This window comes from Laetiporus sulphureus (genome assembly GCF_001632365.1).
Source record: "Laetiporus sulphureus 93-53 unplaced genomic scaffold LAESUscaffold_120, whole genome shotgun sequence".
Taxonomy (NCBI): Eukaryota; Fungi; Basidiomycota; class Agaricomycetes; order Polyporales; family Laetiporaceae; genus Laetiporus; species Laetiporus sulphureus.
Window position 1 is genome coordinate 486 of NW_024468629.1, and position 13,259 is coordinate 13,744.

The 13,259-nt window shown below is 49.8% G+C and overlaps 7 protein-coding genes across 7 annotated transcripts; 1 reads left to right on the forward strand and 6 right to left on the reverse strand.

Annotated features, from left to right (window-relative positions):
- Nucleotides 1-503: 503 nt before the first annotated feature.
- Nucleotides 504-764, forward strand: LAESUDRAFT_667624 (uncharacterized protein; the record flags this gene model as incomplete). Its single annotated transcript, XM_040905322.1, has 1 exon — nucleotides 504-764. A coding segment is annotated over one exon (261 nt), but the record flags the coding sequence as incomplete, so codon positions are not given.
- Nucleotides 765-2,361: 1,597 nt separating this feature from the next.
- Nucleotides 2,362-5,517, reverse strand: LAESUDRAFT_605756 (uncharacterized protein; the record flags this gene model as incomplete). The annotated part of the gene is made up of 4 exons (XM_040903116.1): nucleotides 2,362-3,107; nucleotides 3,161-3,678; nucleotides 3,797-4,094; nucleotides 4,740-5,517. Coding segments are annotated over 4 exons (2,340 nt in total), but the record flags the coding sequence as incomplete, so codon positions are not given.
- On the reverse strand, nucleotides 5,494-6,667 carry LAESUDRAFT_667623 (uncharacterized protein; the record flags this gene model as incomplete). The annotated part of the gene is made up of 2 exons (XM_040905321.1): nucleotides 5,494-5,831; nucleotides 6,376-6,667. Coding segments are annotated over 2 exons (630 nt in total), but the record flags the coding sequence as incomplete, so codon positions are not given.
- A 1,115-nt stretch (nucleotides 6,668-7,782) lies between these two features.
- On the reverse strand, nucleotides 7,783-9,802 carry LAESUDRAFT_732928 (uncharacterized protein). The gene is made up of 8 exons (XM_040910339.1): nucleotides 9,345-9,802; nucleotides 9,131-9,297; nucleotides 8,959-9,076; nucleotides 8,689-8,909; nucleotides 8,498-8,623; nucleotides 8,316-8,426; nucleotides 8,184-8,260; nucleotides 7,783-8,132 (listed from the first exon to the last, which is right to left on the reverse strand). Exons 1-8 carry the CDS (start codon nucleotides 9,721-9,723, stop codon nucleotides 7,949-7,951), a joined length of 1,383 nt encoding a protein of 460 aa, XP_040757472.1. The 5' UTR covers nucleotides 9,724-9,802; the 3' UTR covers nucleotides 7,783-7,948.
- Nucleotides 9,803-9,981: 179 nt separating this feature from the next.
- Nucleotides 9,982-10,762, reverse strand: LAESUDRAFT_85143 (uncharacterized protein). Its single transcript, XM_040914844.1, has one exon. The coding sequence runs from the start codon at nucleotides 10,617-10,619 to the stop codon at nucleotides 10,191-10,193; it is 429 nt and encodes a 142-aa protein (XP_040757473.1). The 5' UTR covers nucleotides 10,620-10,762; the 3' UTR covers nucleotides 9,982-10,190.
- Nucleotides 10,763-11,428: 666 nt separating this feature from the next.
- LAESUDRAFT_667621 (uncharacterized protein) lies at nucleotides 11,429-11,855 on the reverse strand (the record flags this gene model as incomplete). Its single annotated transcript, XM_040905320.1, has 2 exons — nucleotides 11,429-11,575; nucleotides 11,646-11,855. Coding segments are annotated over 2 exons (357 nt in total), but the record flags the coding sequence as incomplete, so codon positions are not given.
- On the reverse strand, nucleotides 11,642-12,694 carry LAESUDRAFT_85105 (uncharacterized protein). Its single transcript, XM_040914843.1, has one exon. It carries the CDS (start codon nucleotides 12,484-12,486, stop codon nucleotides 11,986-11,988), a length of 501 nt encoding a protein of 166 aa, XP_040757475.1. The 5' UTR covers nucleotides 12,487-12,694; the 3' UTR covers nucleotides 11,642-11,985.
- Nucleotides 12,695-13,259: the final 565 nt, after the last annotated feature.

Below are 13,259 nucleotides of genomic sequence, written 5' to 3' on the forward strand. Positions count from 1 at the left end.
GTGGTCAGAAGAGGTACATTTGTATGGCTGAAGACGACGTAGAAGGAAGACCTTTGAATGCGCGCGAAAAAATAGCATTGGTGAGAGCCGAACATCGACCCACGTGATATCAAAAACGACAACTCCCTCGCGAGATAAAATTAGCCGTCGGCATGAAAGTGATGGTGACTTTGAATATCACGACGGACTTGGATATTGTGAACGGAGCTCGAGGGATCATTTCCAGAATCGTACTGCATCCAGACGAGCCAGACCACGGAGAGGAGCGTACAGTGAGACTGCAACACTTACCGGCATATATCATAGTCAAGCTCGATAGGACGAAGATTTCAACGCTGGAAGGACTGGAAGAGCACAAAATACCAATTGAATTTTCAGAACAGACATGGTCTCTGAATGTTGCGGGTGTAGGACCTGAGAATCAAACTGTCAAAGTCACGATGCACAGATGACAGTATCCAATAACGGCCGCGTACGCATTCACCGACTATCGCTCTCAAGGACAAACAATCGAATACGTTCTTATCGACATGGCAAAGCCTCCGACCGGAAAGCTCAGCCTGTTCAACCTCTACGTTGCTCTCTCACGCAGCCATGGTCGCGACACAATACGAATCCTGAGAGATTTCGATGAACGAATGTTCTATGAACCTCACGATGAACAACTGTTGATGGAAGATGAAAGACTGCAGAAAATGGATCACGAAACAGCAGCGCGGTGGACGAAAGTGCGAGGGCATACGGAGACAACCAACGGATTGTAGTATTTGTATTTAAGCGATACTATCGATACATGTGAACGAAAAGTAGACGCGAAATGAAGAAAAAATATGCATAGAAAGCAGAAGAAAATCAAGAATTTTCAGTCGACGAGTTATTGACATACACAAGTCAAGAACAACACGGAAAGCAAAACGGAGCAGAAGGGGAGGGGAGGGAGTGAACAAGTTTCCAAAAAAGGAAAGGAGATAAACAACCGTAAAATACTATCACCATTGTGACCCGGGAGAGACCTTGCTGTCGCAAGGTAATTTGGGGAGGAGAGGCAGCCAGAAGTGTTCGGATTATCTAAGCACTGCAAGCAAGGGAAAAGTAGGTCCTTTTTTCCACCCACAAGGTGCACGAGATGCTCTAAAAACCTCCTTCACCATGCGCAGCGTTGGCTAGGACTTCGGGCTAGGCGTCTAATTCCCACCCCCCAATACAGGCACGCCCACATGAACGTGGCCCCTTCCTCAAAACCACCAAGCGTAGCTTATACTCTCCGTATCCCTCCCCATTCCGCTACATTGTCTCCACCGGCATACACATTCTCTGCGGAACACTGCACTTCCGCGGCATTGACGCTTCGACCTGTTGCTCATGCTCGCCTTCGTCGGACTCTTCAACCACTCCCTCTTCTCATGGACGCCGATCTAGCATTCTCCGTGGCGCGCGATGTCACTGCACAAATTGTGGGCGCGCCGCTGGCACCAGGTGCCCCGGCATGTGTTTCGTGTTCGGCGGGTACATTGAGTGATGGCTCGTCGGGAGCGCGGGAATGGTGCTCGGCACATACCTTGCGTCAGGTCTGTACCATAAGCTTGGAATATGCACAATTGACAAGCGCGTCACGTTGTGGATCCTCCTGCAGGTAGTCCGGACATTAATGGACACGATGTACACGTAACACGATTGGCGTGTTGATAGTCGGCGAACGAGCTGAGACCGCCTATTCCCTATGCTAACAAGGAACTGGTCGTCCTCGTCCGTTCTCGGCAGAGTCGACCTGATGCAACCAAATTACTGGTCGGGTTCAGCAAATGCTTCTAGTTCACGAATGAGAATTGTTAATTTTTCGGCGGTCCATAGCTGCGTGACCACAGTTATCCCTATGAGAGGTTCATGACTGAAAAATGTGCAAGTATGTAGTATTTCTCTGCTGTGATGCTGAGCTGCTCACTGTGTCGCAGGAAGAGAAATCCGAGCGAATACACCATTTCATCAGACCATTTCATCAGTCCTCTCAACGCTCAGGTCACAATGCACAAGATAAGGTGACCATTCTCATTTGCAGCACGTCAGTTATCTATTCGTAGCACGATGGCGACTCCTTGACCTAGCACTATCATTACACGCGGTGCGAGAAACACGATTCCAAGTCCAAGCTTGCAAGCAACGTTGCGGCTCGCAAGGCGACGATACTTGAATTACAAATCTCAAGGAGCTCTCAAGGTACGCGTTGGAGTATGTCTGCTAGCTGAGCCCATGATCATCTACTCGGATGATCGGTCGCTTTTCATGGCTGGTAGACATGGATGAGCACTACCACTATCACCGCTAGCTCGTCAGGATACCTACAGGATAATAAGTAATGATAATGAGAATACTCACTTTGTCTAGAGGGAGAACATGGATGCATTTCACCGAACCCTTCGGTAGGAGCCGCGGCAGCATCGCGAAATGACACAGCAAATCCTTCGTTGTGAGAAGTTGTATCTCGGGCTTGAATGCATCGCGGAAAAGTCTTCCGCCTGCAACTGGGAATCTCCGATACGGATCCAAGCGCGAGTCCTCTGACGTCAAAGGGACGAATTCCTTTACAACGAGGTAGTCCTGGACGAATTTGCACTCTCCGTGTATTTGCTTATAGCGGAACATGTGCGCGACCTGTCCTGCCCTCCATTGTCCTCGTAATTGGCTGGTGAAAATGACATTGCTATCTCCAAGGGAACAGGTGGACACTTTATACAGAACGCCACGATACTCCACGCTGTCGAGCGAGACTACGTATGGGTTGATAGAGCCGGTCCAGCTTTCAATGCCAGCCAGCGAGTAGTCCATCATCATTCGATTGCGTAGCAAGTCGACGATGTAATCTGGCAGGAGCGAGTATTCAGACATTCGCAAGCGTGCATGTCCATCGAAGGATGGGTTCTCGGGTTGTGACTCTGGCGGTCCCAGTGCTAGGATATCGGTGAGAAGAGTGCCTCGTGTATCGGACTGAAATGAATGCACGAAATTAGGTATCAGTTGGCGGACTGACGGAGGCAGTACAACAGAAGTGAATAGATTCCGCAATGCCTGTTTACAGCAAAAACGCGTTAGAAGAGTCGATGACAAGTCGTCTGCATTGTTTGCTAGGTTAGAGATCGTCTCCCATAGATAATAATGTACTCACCCATTCTATTGTTTGTGGGTGTCTGTTGCAAAATATAGTTCGCTCTCTCAAAACCAAAGCACCAGATTGATGGTGCGGGTCCCAGGGTCTGCAGTATATCCGGTAAATGGAGGAGCATATGTTGGTTGGGCCGGATTGTCGCTCCAGGGAAGAGCTCGAGAAGTGTAGTCAAATAGTGATGCATATAGCTTCGACAGCTCTCGCGAATTTCCGCTGTGATAATTCTCCTCGTGGCCAGCTTGACCGCTGTCACCAGGTCCATGAAATTTGCGAGAAGATTGTATTCTCGTGAATGCTCTGGTGAGATGCCCCATAAGTAAATCAAGGTCGTTGTAAGATGAATGGAGCAGAAAGTGCGCCATTCATCTGCACCAAGCCCAAGACCAGTCGCGTTTACGGAAGATCCGGTACGTCGCGGCACTCTGCTGACCCATGATGGTAGAATAATCTCGTCCATGTCCGACCAAATACGTTCCAAGATGCGTCTACCGAGGACCCTGCTCTTCGTTGAGGCTCTTCTTTGATCAGCTAATAGTTTTCCGCCTTCGTTTGTGATCCCACGGTCAACACGCTATAATTTTCGTCAGCTAAGAGACCGTCGATATGATGCACGAACCTACAAACTGATGCAATAACGAAAGGCTGGTAGCTCGATTCATGTCTTTGTAGTCAGTTCTGTTGAGATACGTCCTGCACAATGCATGCAGTGCGGCAGTTGACAAGGCACTGAGGTTGGTCTTGCTTCCTCGCTCTAGTACGTCTTCCGCTTTGGCCAACTCCTCCTGCGTAATAACGTGCTGACTACTGGTGCCAACCAATGGCTGAGTGTTAGGAGCCAATCCAGTGTTAGGAGCCGATCCAGTTGCAAGAGAGGTGTTAGCAGGTCCAGTAAGGTGAGATGCTTTGTGCACAGCTGCTTTACCGAGGCCGTTATCTTGACGCTAGTCACACGTATCCACGATCAATTATGTAGAGTGATACCTCCAAAACGGTGCTCACATATCGAAGTAACAGCTGTACGAGCTGTGTCTTGTTAAGGCTGTCCAATGATAAAGCGCCAACATCGTTGATTACCTGTCTACAAATCTCCACCAACACAGTTATAGGTAGCCTCAGCAAGTCTGTCTTCGATCCCTCGTGGAACTTCTCCATTCCTCTACTTAATTCCTCGGTGTTTGGAGCAGCACTGTGGTTTGGGTCCTCTCCATGATGAGGTAGCTCTCCGCAAACATCAACTATGTGGTGGGATAGTCGCTGGATGTTCGATAAGATGTTAGCTGAAGAAGGTAAAATCAAAGGAAACTCACATATTTATTGAGCCTCTCCACGATTTCCCTCTTCGACAAGCCCTCGTAATCGCTGAATTTGCCTCCAAAGACATGCACACAAAGGTGCCGCAGAATGTTACGCTTGAACCTCAGGAGCGCAGACATAGCCTTCCTTTCGAGTGCTTTCATTGCGTCGGTGACTTGTTCTTGCACTTCGGCACTAAGAACGTGCATCGAATCGTGCATACGCCAGCTTCCTATTTCACTGACCCAGCCGCGTTCCAAGCGCTGTTGTGAAAATGTGAAGATACCATCAGAGGCAGGAATTGAGGAATATTTTGAATGAAGACTACGCACTAATGTTTGTAAACGGTCCAAGAGAAGATTCTTCTTCCCGGAAAAGCGGAGGTTCTGCTCCTTGCATAAGCAGCGGAGCACGTCCACTCTCAGTTTTTCAAGAGATGTGTTGGACCCGGTTCGCAAGATCACATATGCACCTTGCATCTCGTTTGATGTGAGTGGCCTCTTGGATGTTTCAAAAGTGATTCCTTGGAGATCGCCCTCGACGCCCATATTCACACCCCAAATCTTCTCGATGTGAGTGCCGAAAGCGTTTAAGAATAACGCGTGCATCGGATCAAGTGCAGTGTACTTTATGGGATTCCAGTAGGGAAGACGGAGGAGTTCCGACCACCGCACACCAGCTTCATCATAGATTTGTTGGCGCTCTTCTATGCTGCGTGCATCTCGCCATCGTTGAGCATGTGAACGGTGTTCATCGCATGAACGCATGGGCCATTCTTGCCAATTGAGGTCCTCAATATTGCTGAGATTCAGAAGGCAGAAAGAGCAAAAATATCGATGACCATGTCCAGCAAAACCAGCTGCTTGGCGAGCAGCCAATATGTCACAGATTAAAGGAATGATGGCAGATTTGCATAATTTTCCAGATGGATGGCAAGGCGTGGCAGTGTAATAGACTCCATGATGCCACAAATCGAGGAAATCATCCACCAGAGGAGCAAGCATTGGATTTATCTCCTCCATTGATGGATGGGTGGGACCGGGAATGATGCCAGCAAGGAACAAATTGTCAGCTTTATACCGAAGGTTGGGAGGGAGATTCATGCAAGCAAGGTATATGGCGCCAACCGAACAAGGTGGACCACCTCGCCCATGTGGTTGGAAGCCATCCATACAGAGACCGAAAACATATCGGCCCTCATCAATGCCTGCCTTGAGGAAATTTCGACCATCCGGCCCTTGCAATGATTGGATGGTCTCTGTGTCGACAATGTCCCCGCACTCCCGTTTACCACCCTCATCGGAATCCAGAATGTCTCGATCGAGGATCGACTCGAAGCCTGGGCGGCATAGTAATCGTCCGAGCCAATGCTTGAAATCTTGATAAATATACCGACGAACAGGGAATGCTGTCACAACTCCTCTGAGCTTGCGTTTGATACGCAACGGAGCATTGCATGGAAGACTCTCGGCAGTTGACTGTGCAGAGCAGTAGTCCGGATAACCAGTTGCGGATTCGAGAGGATATAGAGCGAAGCAAGCTTTGCAACATACAAATGATCTTGTCACCGGAAGGACATCCATATTTCGCAGCAGAGTGCGAACATCAGAAGGTATGTTGGATGCAATCTCCCTTCCTTCCGGAGTCAACGGCTGCTGATCGGTGAGTGAGAGCTCCAGAATCAAGCGGATACTGCGAAGCACGAAGACACAGTGTTGAATTGAGATGTGGCAAAGGAGGTGTAGCACGGCAACCAGGAGATAGCAGACAACAAGGATTGGATGAGATTGCGAGAATGCTGGCTTGAGATACTTTTCTATTCATCAGCCAGCATTCATTTCAGTCACGAACCACTAGGAGCCGGAACATGTGGCGCACACCTGTAGCAATCATGTTCTTCCTCGAATATATGTCCGGCGGACTCCTAAGCTCGCTTGACTGGACTGCGATGATTCTCTGGTTCTCCCACTCGAGCGTCTTCCAATTCTCCACCTCCAGCAATGCTGCTGTCAAGTCCTCCAGGAGTATCGTTGAACATTCTTTGATGTGGAATATCGGATGATTCTTGTACAGTTCAATTTGAAGATACGTGGATAGAAGCCATTCCTCGTGCTCCAGCAGAGGAGAATTAGACAGATTGCTATAGGTGATAGCAAAGCGACCTTGGTTAATCTCTCGCGGCTGCTCGGGTGGCGGCTGCAGAACCAACGGCATACAGTTTGCTGTAGGCGGGACAACGAATACAAGTGGTCCATGATCCGCGAATTGAGCGTGCCTGCTCTCTAGCGTTGCTTTGGTGTCGGTGAGATATTTTAGTAAGGCCGAATCTGGTGATAATGACGAGTCGACGTTCATCAACACTGGTGACGGATGCTCTTCGTCAACGTCCATTTGCATAGGTATATCGTCGGTTGGGTGGGATGCATGATGGCAAAAGCCGACTGCACGCTGGCCGGTAATACTGTTTTCCTGTGGAGGATTCTCGCGATGCCGTTCGGAGGTATAGAGCATCGAATCGCATGGTAGCGGTTCGGGGATCGAAAACGGTGGCGGTTCAGGGACAGAGAGCGGTATCGACGAAGACGCGATAGAACGATTTCGGTCTCGGGCTTCTATCCTGCGATGCTCGTCTCGTTCCTTTTTACCAAGGTACCTTCCTCTTACGGACACATTGGTTAATGGATTGAAAGTTTGTGAGCATACGCATCGCGAGCACTGACACAGAAATGCTCGAAAAGATCTATATGCGCGATGTTCAGGCTGCATAGCTCTTGATACTGGAGATGGGGATGCGGATAGATGGTCGCTTCACGTTATTCGATAACCTAGTATGCAATGAGTGCGGTGCACATCAAATGAGGGCGGTAATTTGTCCAGCGAACATTAGCTTACGTAGTATCCTGGCCGAAAGACGTGCCGCCGATGCAGGAATGGCACAGCACGTTCATGCAGTACCCAAGGGCGAAAACCGCTAATAAGTTGGGCTCAAGACGAGGGCTTGCGTTTCCGGTAAAGCGATGGCAATGGATTGCAGATAAAAATGGATAAGGTCGCGGTTTTCTTTTTCTGCCAGTGTTGCAGGCTGTCTTGCGTAATCGCAATCACGTCTCGTCCTTGGATTATAAGTAGTAAAGTGCACTGCTGGATGGCGGAAGGCTTTTGGAAATCTACACAGTTGAATGACTTTGTACTGGGAAGCGTATCCGACTACATAAATGCGTACTTAATTACGCCACCCATTCGTTTTCCACGCCACGCCCAAATCAGAAGTAAGTCCGGTCGGCTTGAGGGTTGCCAATCAGAATGCAACGCATTCTTTCCATCTGTGCACCGCGGCATACATGCCAAAGGAGACATCCATCTGTTTAGATGGCAATAAAGGTAAGTTCAATGACGTAAACCCGCTCGCACTCAACTGGGGGTCTCAATTGAGGTGTACGTATGTATAGAATGATGGATCAGTCGTTACTCTGTGAAGCATGGAAGTATACTATTTTAGGAGAGTCTAAACCCTTCACAGATTGCAGCGGATCTGCTACTGAGTAAGGTTGTCACGGTATTCAGAACATACATCATAGTTGCGAAGGCCAGTGCTCCCATCACGATGTGCCGTAAAGGTGGTATATCAATCCCATAAATGCAAATGCAAGCGGGTACTCTTGGGAGGCTCGCCAACAATCTGTTTGTTTGGATTAACAAAGCAAGAACAGTCGCACTGTAAGTCGCTCACCGACTCCCGAAAAGATGATCGAGATCGAATCTGGCAACCAATGTGCAGAGGCTCTCCGCAATGGGTAGTAAAGTTGCCTGTCATGGGCTACCTCCGTAATTTGACCTGAAGTATGTCCAGACGATGACCTACCAACACATCCCAGAAACCTCTTGCCGACGACAGTGTCACAGAACAAGTTCCAGATGATGCACTCTCCTGAGAATACTGAACACGAGTGGAGCTCTTGTGCCAGGGTTCCTCCTGCATATCGTTAATACCGTTGATATGAACAAGTATTGATTACATTATATCAAAAATGACGGATGGCGTACCAACTCATGGCAAATGCTCGACTGGAAAGAGCGCAAACCCAGGCCTTCAAGGGTGACATCATCATTTTGTGTCTGCACTTGAGGCACGTCTTGCAGCTCGCAATCACCAGACTCTAGTGGAAAGGCCTTCTCCGCAGGCATATCAGTTCATCATTACAAGCGAACTCAAGGTGCCATACACGAGCACCTACTGACTGGATGCCAATTTTTTTTCTCGCAAGCGACTCCAGATTGCGTCCTATGGTAATGTATTGCTCTATCAGATCAGTGAGTTCAGCTACGTCGTCCACTGTCGCTCCATCTACTATTGGCCTGTCCAAGTCGACGGATTCTTGCTGGAAGTCGAAGCAGGCGTTCAGTTGTGTTCTGGCCTTGTGTATGAGCCGCTGTAGTCTCTCCATTGACGTCTCATCTGAAATGTCATGAATGCTCCGTCTACGGCGCCGTGAAGGACAACGCACCGCATAAACTCTCGAATACGGTCAGTATCGAATTCAAAGTGTTCTCCAGCTTCAGGACTCGTTCGTCCAGTATATCTGATGATGACAGGAGCGTATCAAGATCAAAGCGTTGCAGATCCTGGTCGGACATGCTGACTTGTAAATCGATGAGAATTCGAAACAGAGTACGTACGAGGTTAGAGCTGAAGCCATTCAAGCGTTGATACATGGCTTGATAATCGTTCTTTGTTCGATCTTTCTCTTCGCTTGCGCGCAGCTCAATATCATAGACGGTAGAATCCAGGTTCGATATTGCGGCGTCCATGCCATGCAGCCTTCTCTGTATGGTGTGCTGAGCATCTATTCAAATTTTAAGTATTAACTCGTTCATGAACTGTGCAGCTTACCTGAATCGAGAACCTGCACGAAAGTCCCCTCTGTTGCACTGCCGCTTCCAAGCTCCGCGCAATACGTCTCAGTGAGTATCGCGGTATTCTCCGCACAGCCATTTTTCCATTTCGACAAGAGGCATTGCAGGACGTGACTTGCATTGTGTGTCTTATCGTGGTCCGGCATGATTTCATCCAGTAAGGTGGCCATCGATTCTGTTTGGAAGGGCTCCAAGCTGCGTTCGCAAACTTCCATCAAGAGCGACCGAATTCGGGACGAAGGTAAGCGCAGGTGTTGGGCAGCATTCTCGGCTGTAGAAGTTGCACGAGTGTTCGACATGAAGAGATTCTGAAGCTCGGCCAGGAGCCGATCTTCATCAAAAGGAATCGGCAGCATTGGTAGTAGACACGTCGAAGCTCAATCGAAGGGCGCGCGCACTATGGTGTCCCCTCGCCTTCGTTTGAGGCACTTCAAGATATACCGCGTCGGAGACTGCCGTGTGCTCATGATGTCAGAGTCCTCCGAGCTGTGAGAACAACTTTATGAAAGTGGATGGATGGTATTTATGATCAAAAAGGCATGCGATAGTGATCACAGATGAACGATGACAATAGAACGGAATGCGTCTACCGACTACTCGAAAATCCGGTGTTATACTGCTACTTCACTGCAGCTGCAGTGACAATGTAGTTATAGTCTCGACTTCCATGAGATGCCCGCCTCAAACATCCGAGTTCATTCTAGCTCTTCCATCGATCAGAAAGCTCGTTTCAGATGCAATACCATCGATGCGTTTTACCGCTCCTTCTCTTTGGAGGTCATGATGCAACTCCATGTCTGCGCTTCCCGTCATCCGTATTTCGTTAGCGACCAGCAAATATTAGCTCAGCGGGGCTGTTGTACATTATGGAGCAAAGGTGACTTACCATGGACATCAATGTGTCAGGGTAGCCGGCCTCTACGTTCCACGAGAAGTCTGTGTCCTCTACGTGGGGAGGCTCCCAGGAATCTCGAGCGTTCAGGCGGGACATGTTGAACCAGGAATCGTATACAATTTTTCGAGAGAGAGAAGTTGAAGAAGAGGTGGGTGATAGCTCAGACATTGAGACGAGTAGGAATTGAAAGTTGTGATGACAACGGACGCACGTGTCTGTGTTCTGTAGTGATTCGTCTCGAGATAAGCCGCTCTGTACATTGCAGTCAAAGAATTTTCTTACAGATGCTAGGTACGGTATGTGATCGGCAAGGGCCCAGCTTATTGTGAGCAAGCCAGTCTGAATGGCCACTATCATAGATCATGCTTACCGCGAATCATGCGATTGACCAGCAAGTCGGTCGAGTGAAACCCACTTCACTTATGTTTCTGTCACAGCACGTGATGCGCATACTAAAGAACCTCTCCGAACTATACACACCAAATGCCAGACAAGCAAGCAACGAGATAAGGAAATCGGTTGCGAGACCAGTCGCAAGCCAGATCACGGCAGGCACTTTCACCGCCGGTCCCTGCAACTCGGTATAGTGGCCATGGTCAGGCTAGCGAAGAGCAATTACGCAAGCTAGTGAGAAAACTTGGCATCAGACAGACGTTGTTAGAAACCCCAGTATTTGTGAACAGCTGCTGGAATACGCACGCATAGAGGCAATCGCGAGGGTTGCAGTGATGACTGTCAACCACAATTGGCCACTCATTTTCCACACCCGGTAGGTAAAGAAGAGATGATACCCTGTCGCAAATAGATGATGAGCACGAGAAGACATCCTGCGAAATTACGCACCGTTAGCGGTGGAACTCAAGCGAGACGAAACTCAGTGCGTGAATCGATGGCGTGGCAAGGCGCAACCTATCTGTTTTAGACACTGTTCAACATCACCAACATCCCAGTTAGATCGTTGCTGTCTGCTGTGATTCGCGATGAGAGAGACTCTCGCCATGTCAACCGTTCCGAAGTACTACCAGCTATCAAAAAGCTTGAGTATGACCCGATGCGATCCCTTTGAGGTGATGGGGACAGAGCAAAATGAACTATGAGAGCGTCGTATGAATATGCCGTGGCAAATGCTCTGTCTGCTGAGCTTTGCGGATTCAAGGTTGAACCACTTACGTGATACGCTCGTCGTGGGCCTCTGCGAGTGGCTTACGCAATTCCGCTGCAGGCATCTGCTCGATGAGGTCCTTACGTGAGCTGAAGTCCGGCGACGTCCAATTGTGAGACGTCCACGGTTTGCAGGACGGGTCGCCGTACATCTATGATGGACACCCTAGTCAGCATCGCCGAACAGCCCACGTACAGCAGCGAAGGAGACAACGCACCAACATTCTCGAGTGACAAATCAGACGACTCGTGTAGAAACAGATAGACGATCACCGCGCCCACGAGATTGCATGCTGAGAAGACGAAATGGTATCGGTATGAGATCGAGTCCACGATAAATGGCGTGAAGAACGCGATCAGGAAGTTCCACACCGAGTTGCTCGCTGTCACAACGTTTCGCGTTGGAAATGTCTCGCCGACCATAATCCATATACGGATGGCACGTCATCGCGATGCCGAGGATAAACAGGCACGCAGAAATGATCTTCAGCTTGCCAATGGATTCATTAGTCGTAGGATCCTTCGCCGTAACGGCAGCAGCAAACACGAAAAGCCAGCACAACTACCAGATACCGCCGATAATGAGCGGTCCGCGCCGGCCGAACCTCTCCATGACGTACAGACCGTCGAATATGCAACCGAAACTGACACCACCGAGGATGATTACCGCCAGCGCGTCGTAGCACCAGCAAATATCAGGCACTGACGTAGAAGAAGTAGTTGGCGCCCGTAAGCGGCTGGAACATCTCAGCGTCGCGACGAGGCACGTCCGGTACGGCTGCTTGCGCTCGAATGAGAAGCAGTCTACCCAGCTCATCTGAACGCTCTTCTCGTACTCGACGGCATCGCGCATCTCTTCAATCTCTCGGTTAATCACGTAGTGTTGTCCGCTTCCTGAACAGGTACACCACGAGCAAGTATACATCAAGTCAGCTGAATGGACGCAACGTACACAAAGAACGTGGCCCGGCCTCAACATACGTGGAGGTACCCTGGTGGAGAGGGCAACGGTCCTTTTGCGGTGAGGCCCCGGGATGTTGGCACCTGCATTGTTGTATGCCATTACGCTCGGAGCAACTTGCTGGGACCGGGGGAAACGGGCTCGCTAGCGACATTGGGAGCAGCAGTGCTCGGAAGCATGTGTACAGGGCTCGCTTGCCTCGATTCTGCACTACTACGACTGGCCGCTCTCGGGCTGGATGCACGGGGATCCCCTGCATGACGCGTAGTAGGGCTCGCCTGTCGTGAGCTTGTGTCGCGGCTGCTTGCTCTGCTGGACGGTTTGTTCCTGGGCGTTGCACTGCTCGGTGAGAGTCTGCTCGTATCTGGGATGGTGTGGTATGGGCGATTCTCGAGAAATGCAAACGACCAGATTTCGTCGAAGTTGGCGATTGGAGCTCGGATCCGGTCACCGAGGCTATGCGAACCTGTCAACGACGGCGAGCGACTGAGCTAGGAATCGGCACATACTTGACGCGATGGAACTTGGCTCTCACGGGAGACATGATGCCATGTTTGTACTGGGTGGGAGCTCCCGCGTCGGGTGCACATATGCGGGCGGACCGTTTGGCTCGGCGCTGCGCATTTCGCGGGGAACGCACTCGACAGACTTCATCTTCGCGGGCGGCTTGAGCATCGGTTTTGGATATCCGTACTACAATGTGTGTGCTTATGTCTTGCAGTATGGGGTGATTTGTCCCTTGATGGAAAGTGAGTTGGTTGAGGAAAGCTCTGCTTCAATGTTTAACGCGTTCGTATTATATGATTGGCGCGAGAGCTGAGTGAGCGCCAGCCCGGGTTTTGTGTGCACCATCCTGCGCCGATGTATGTTGATGA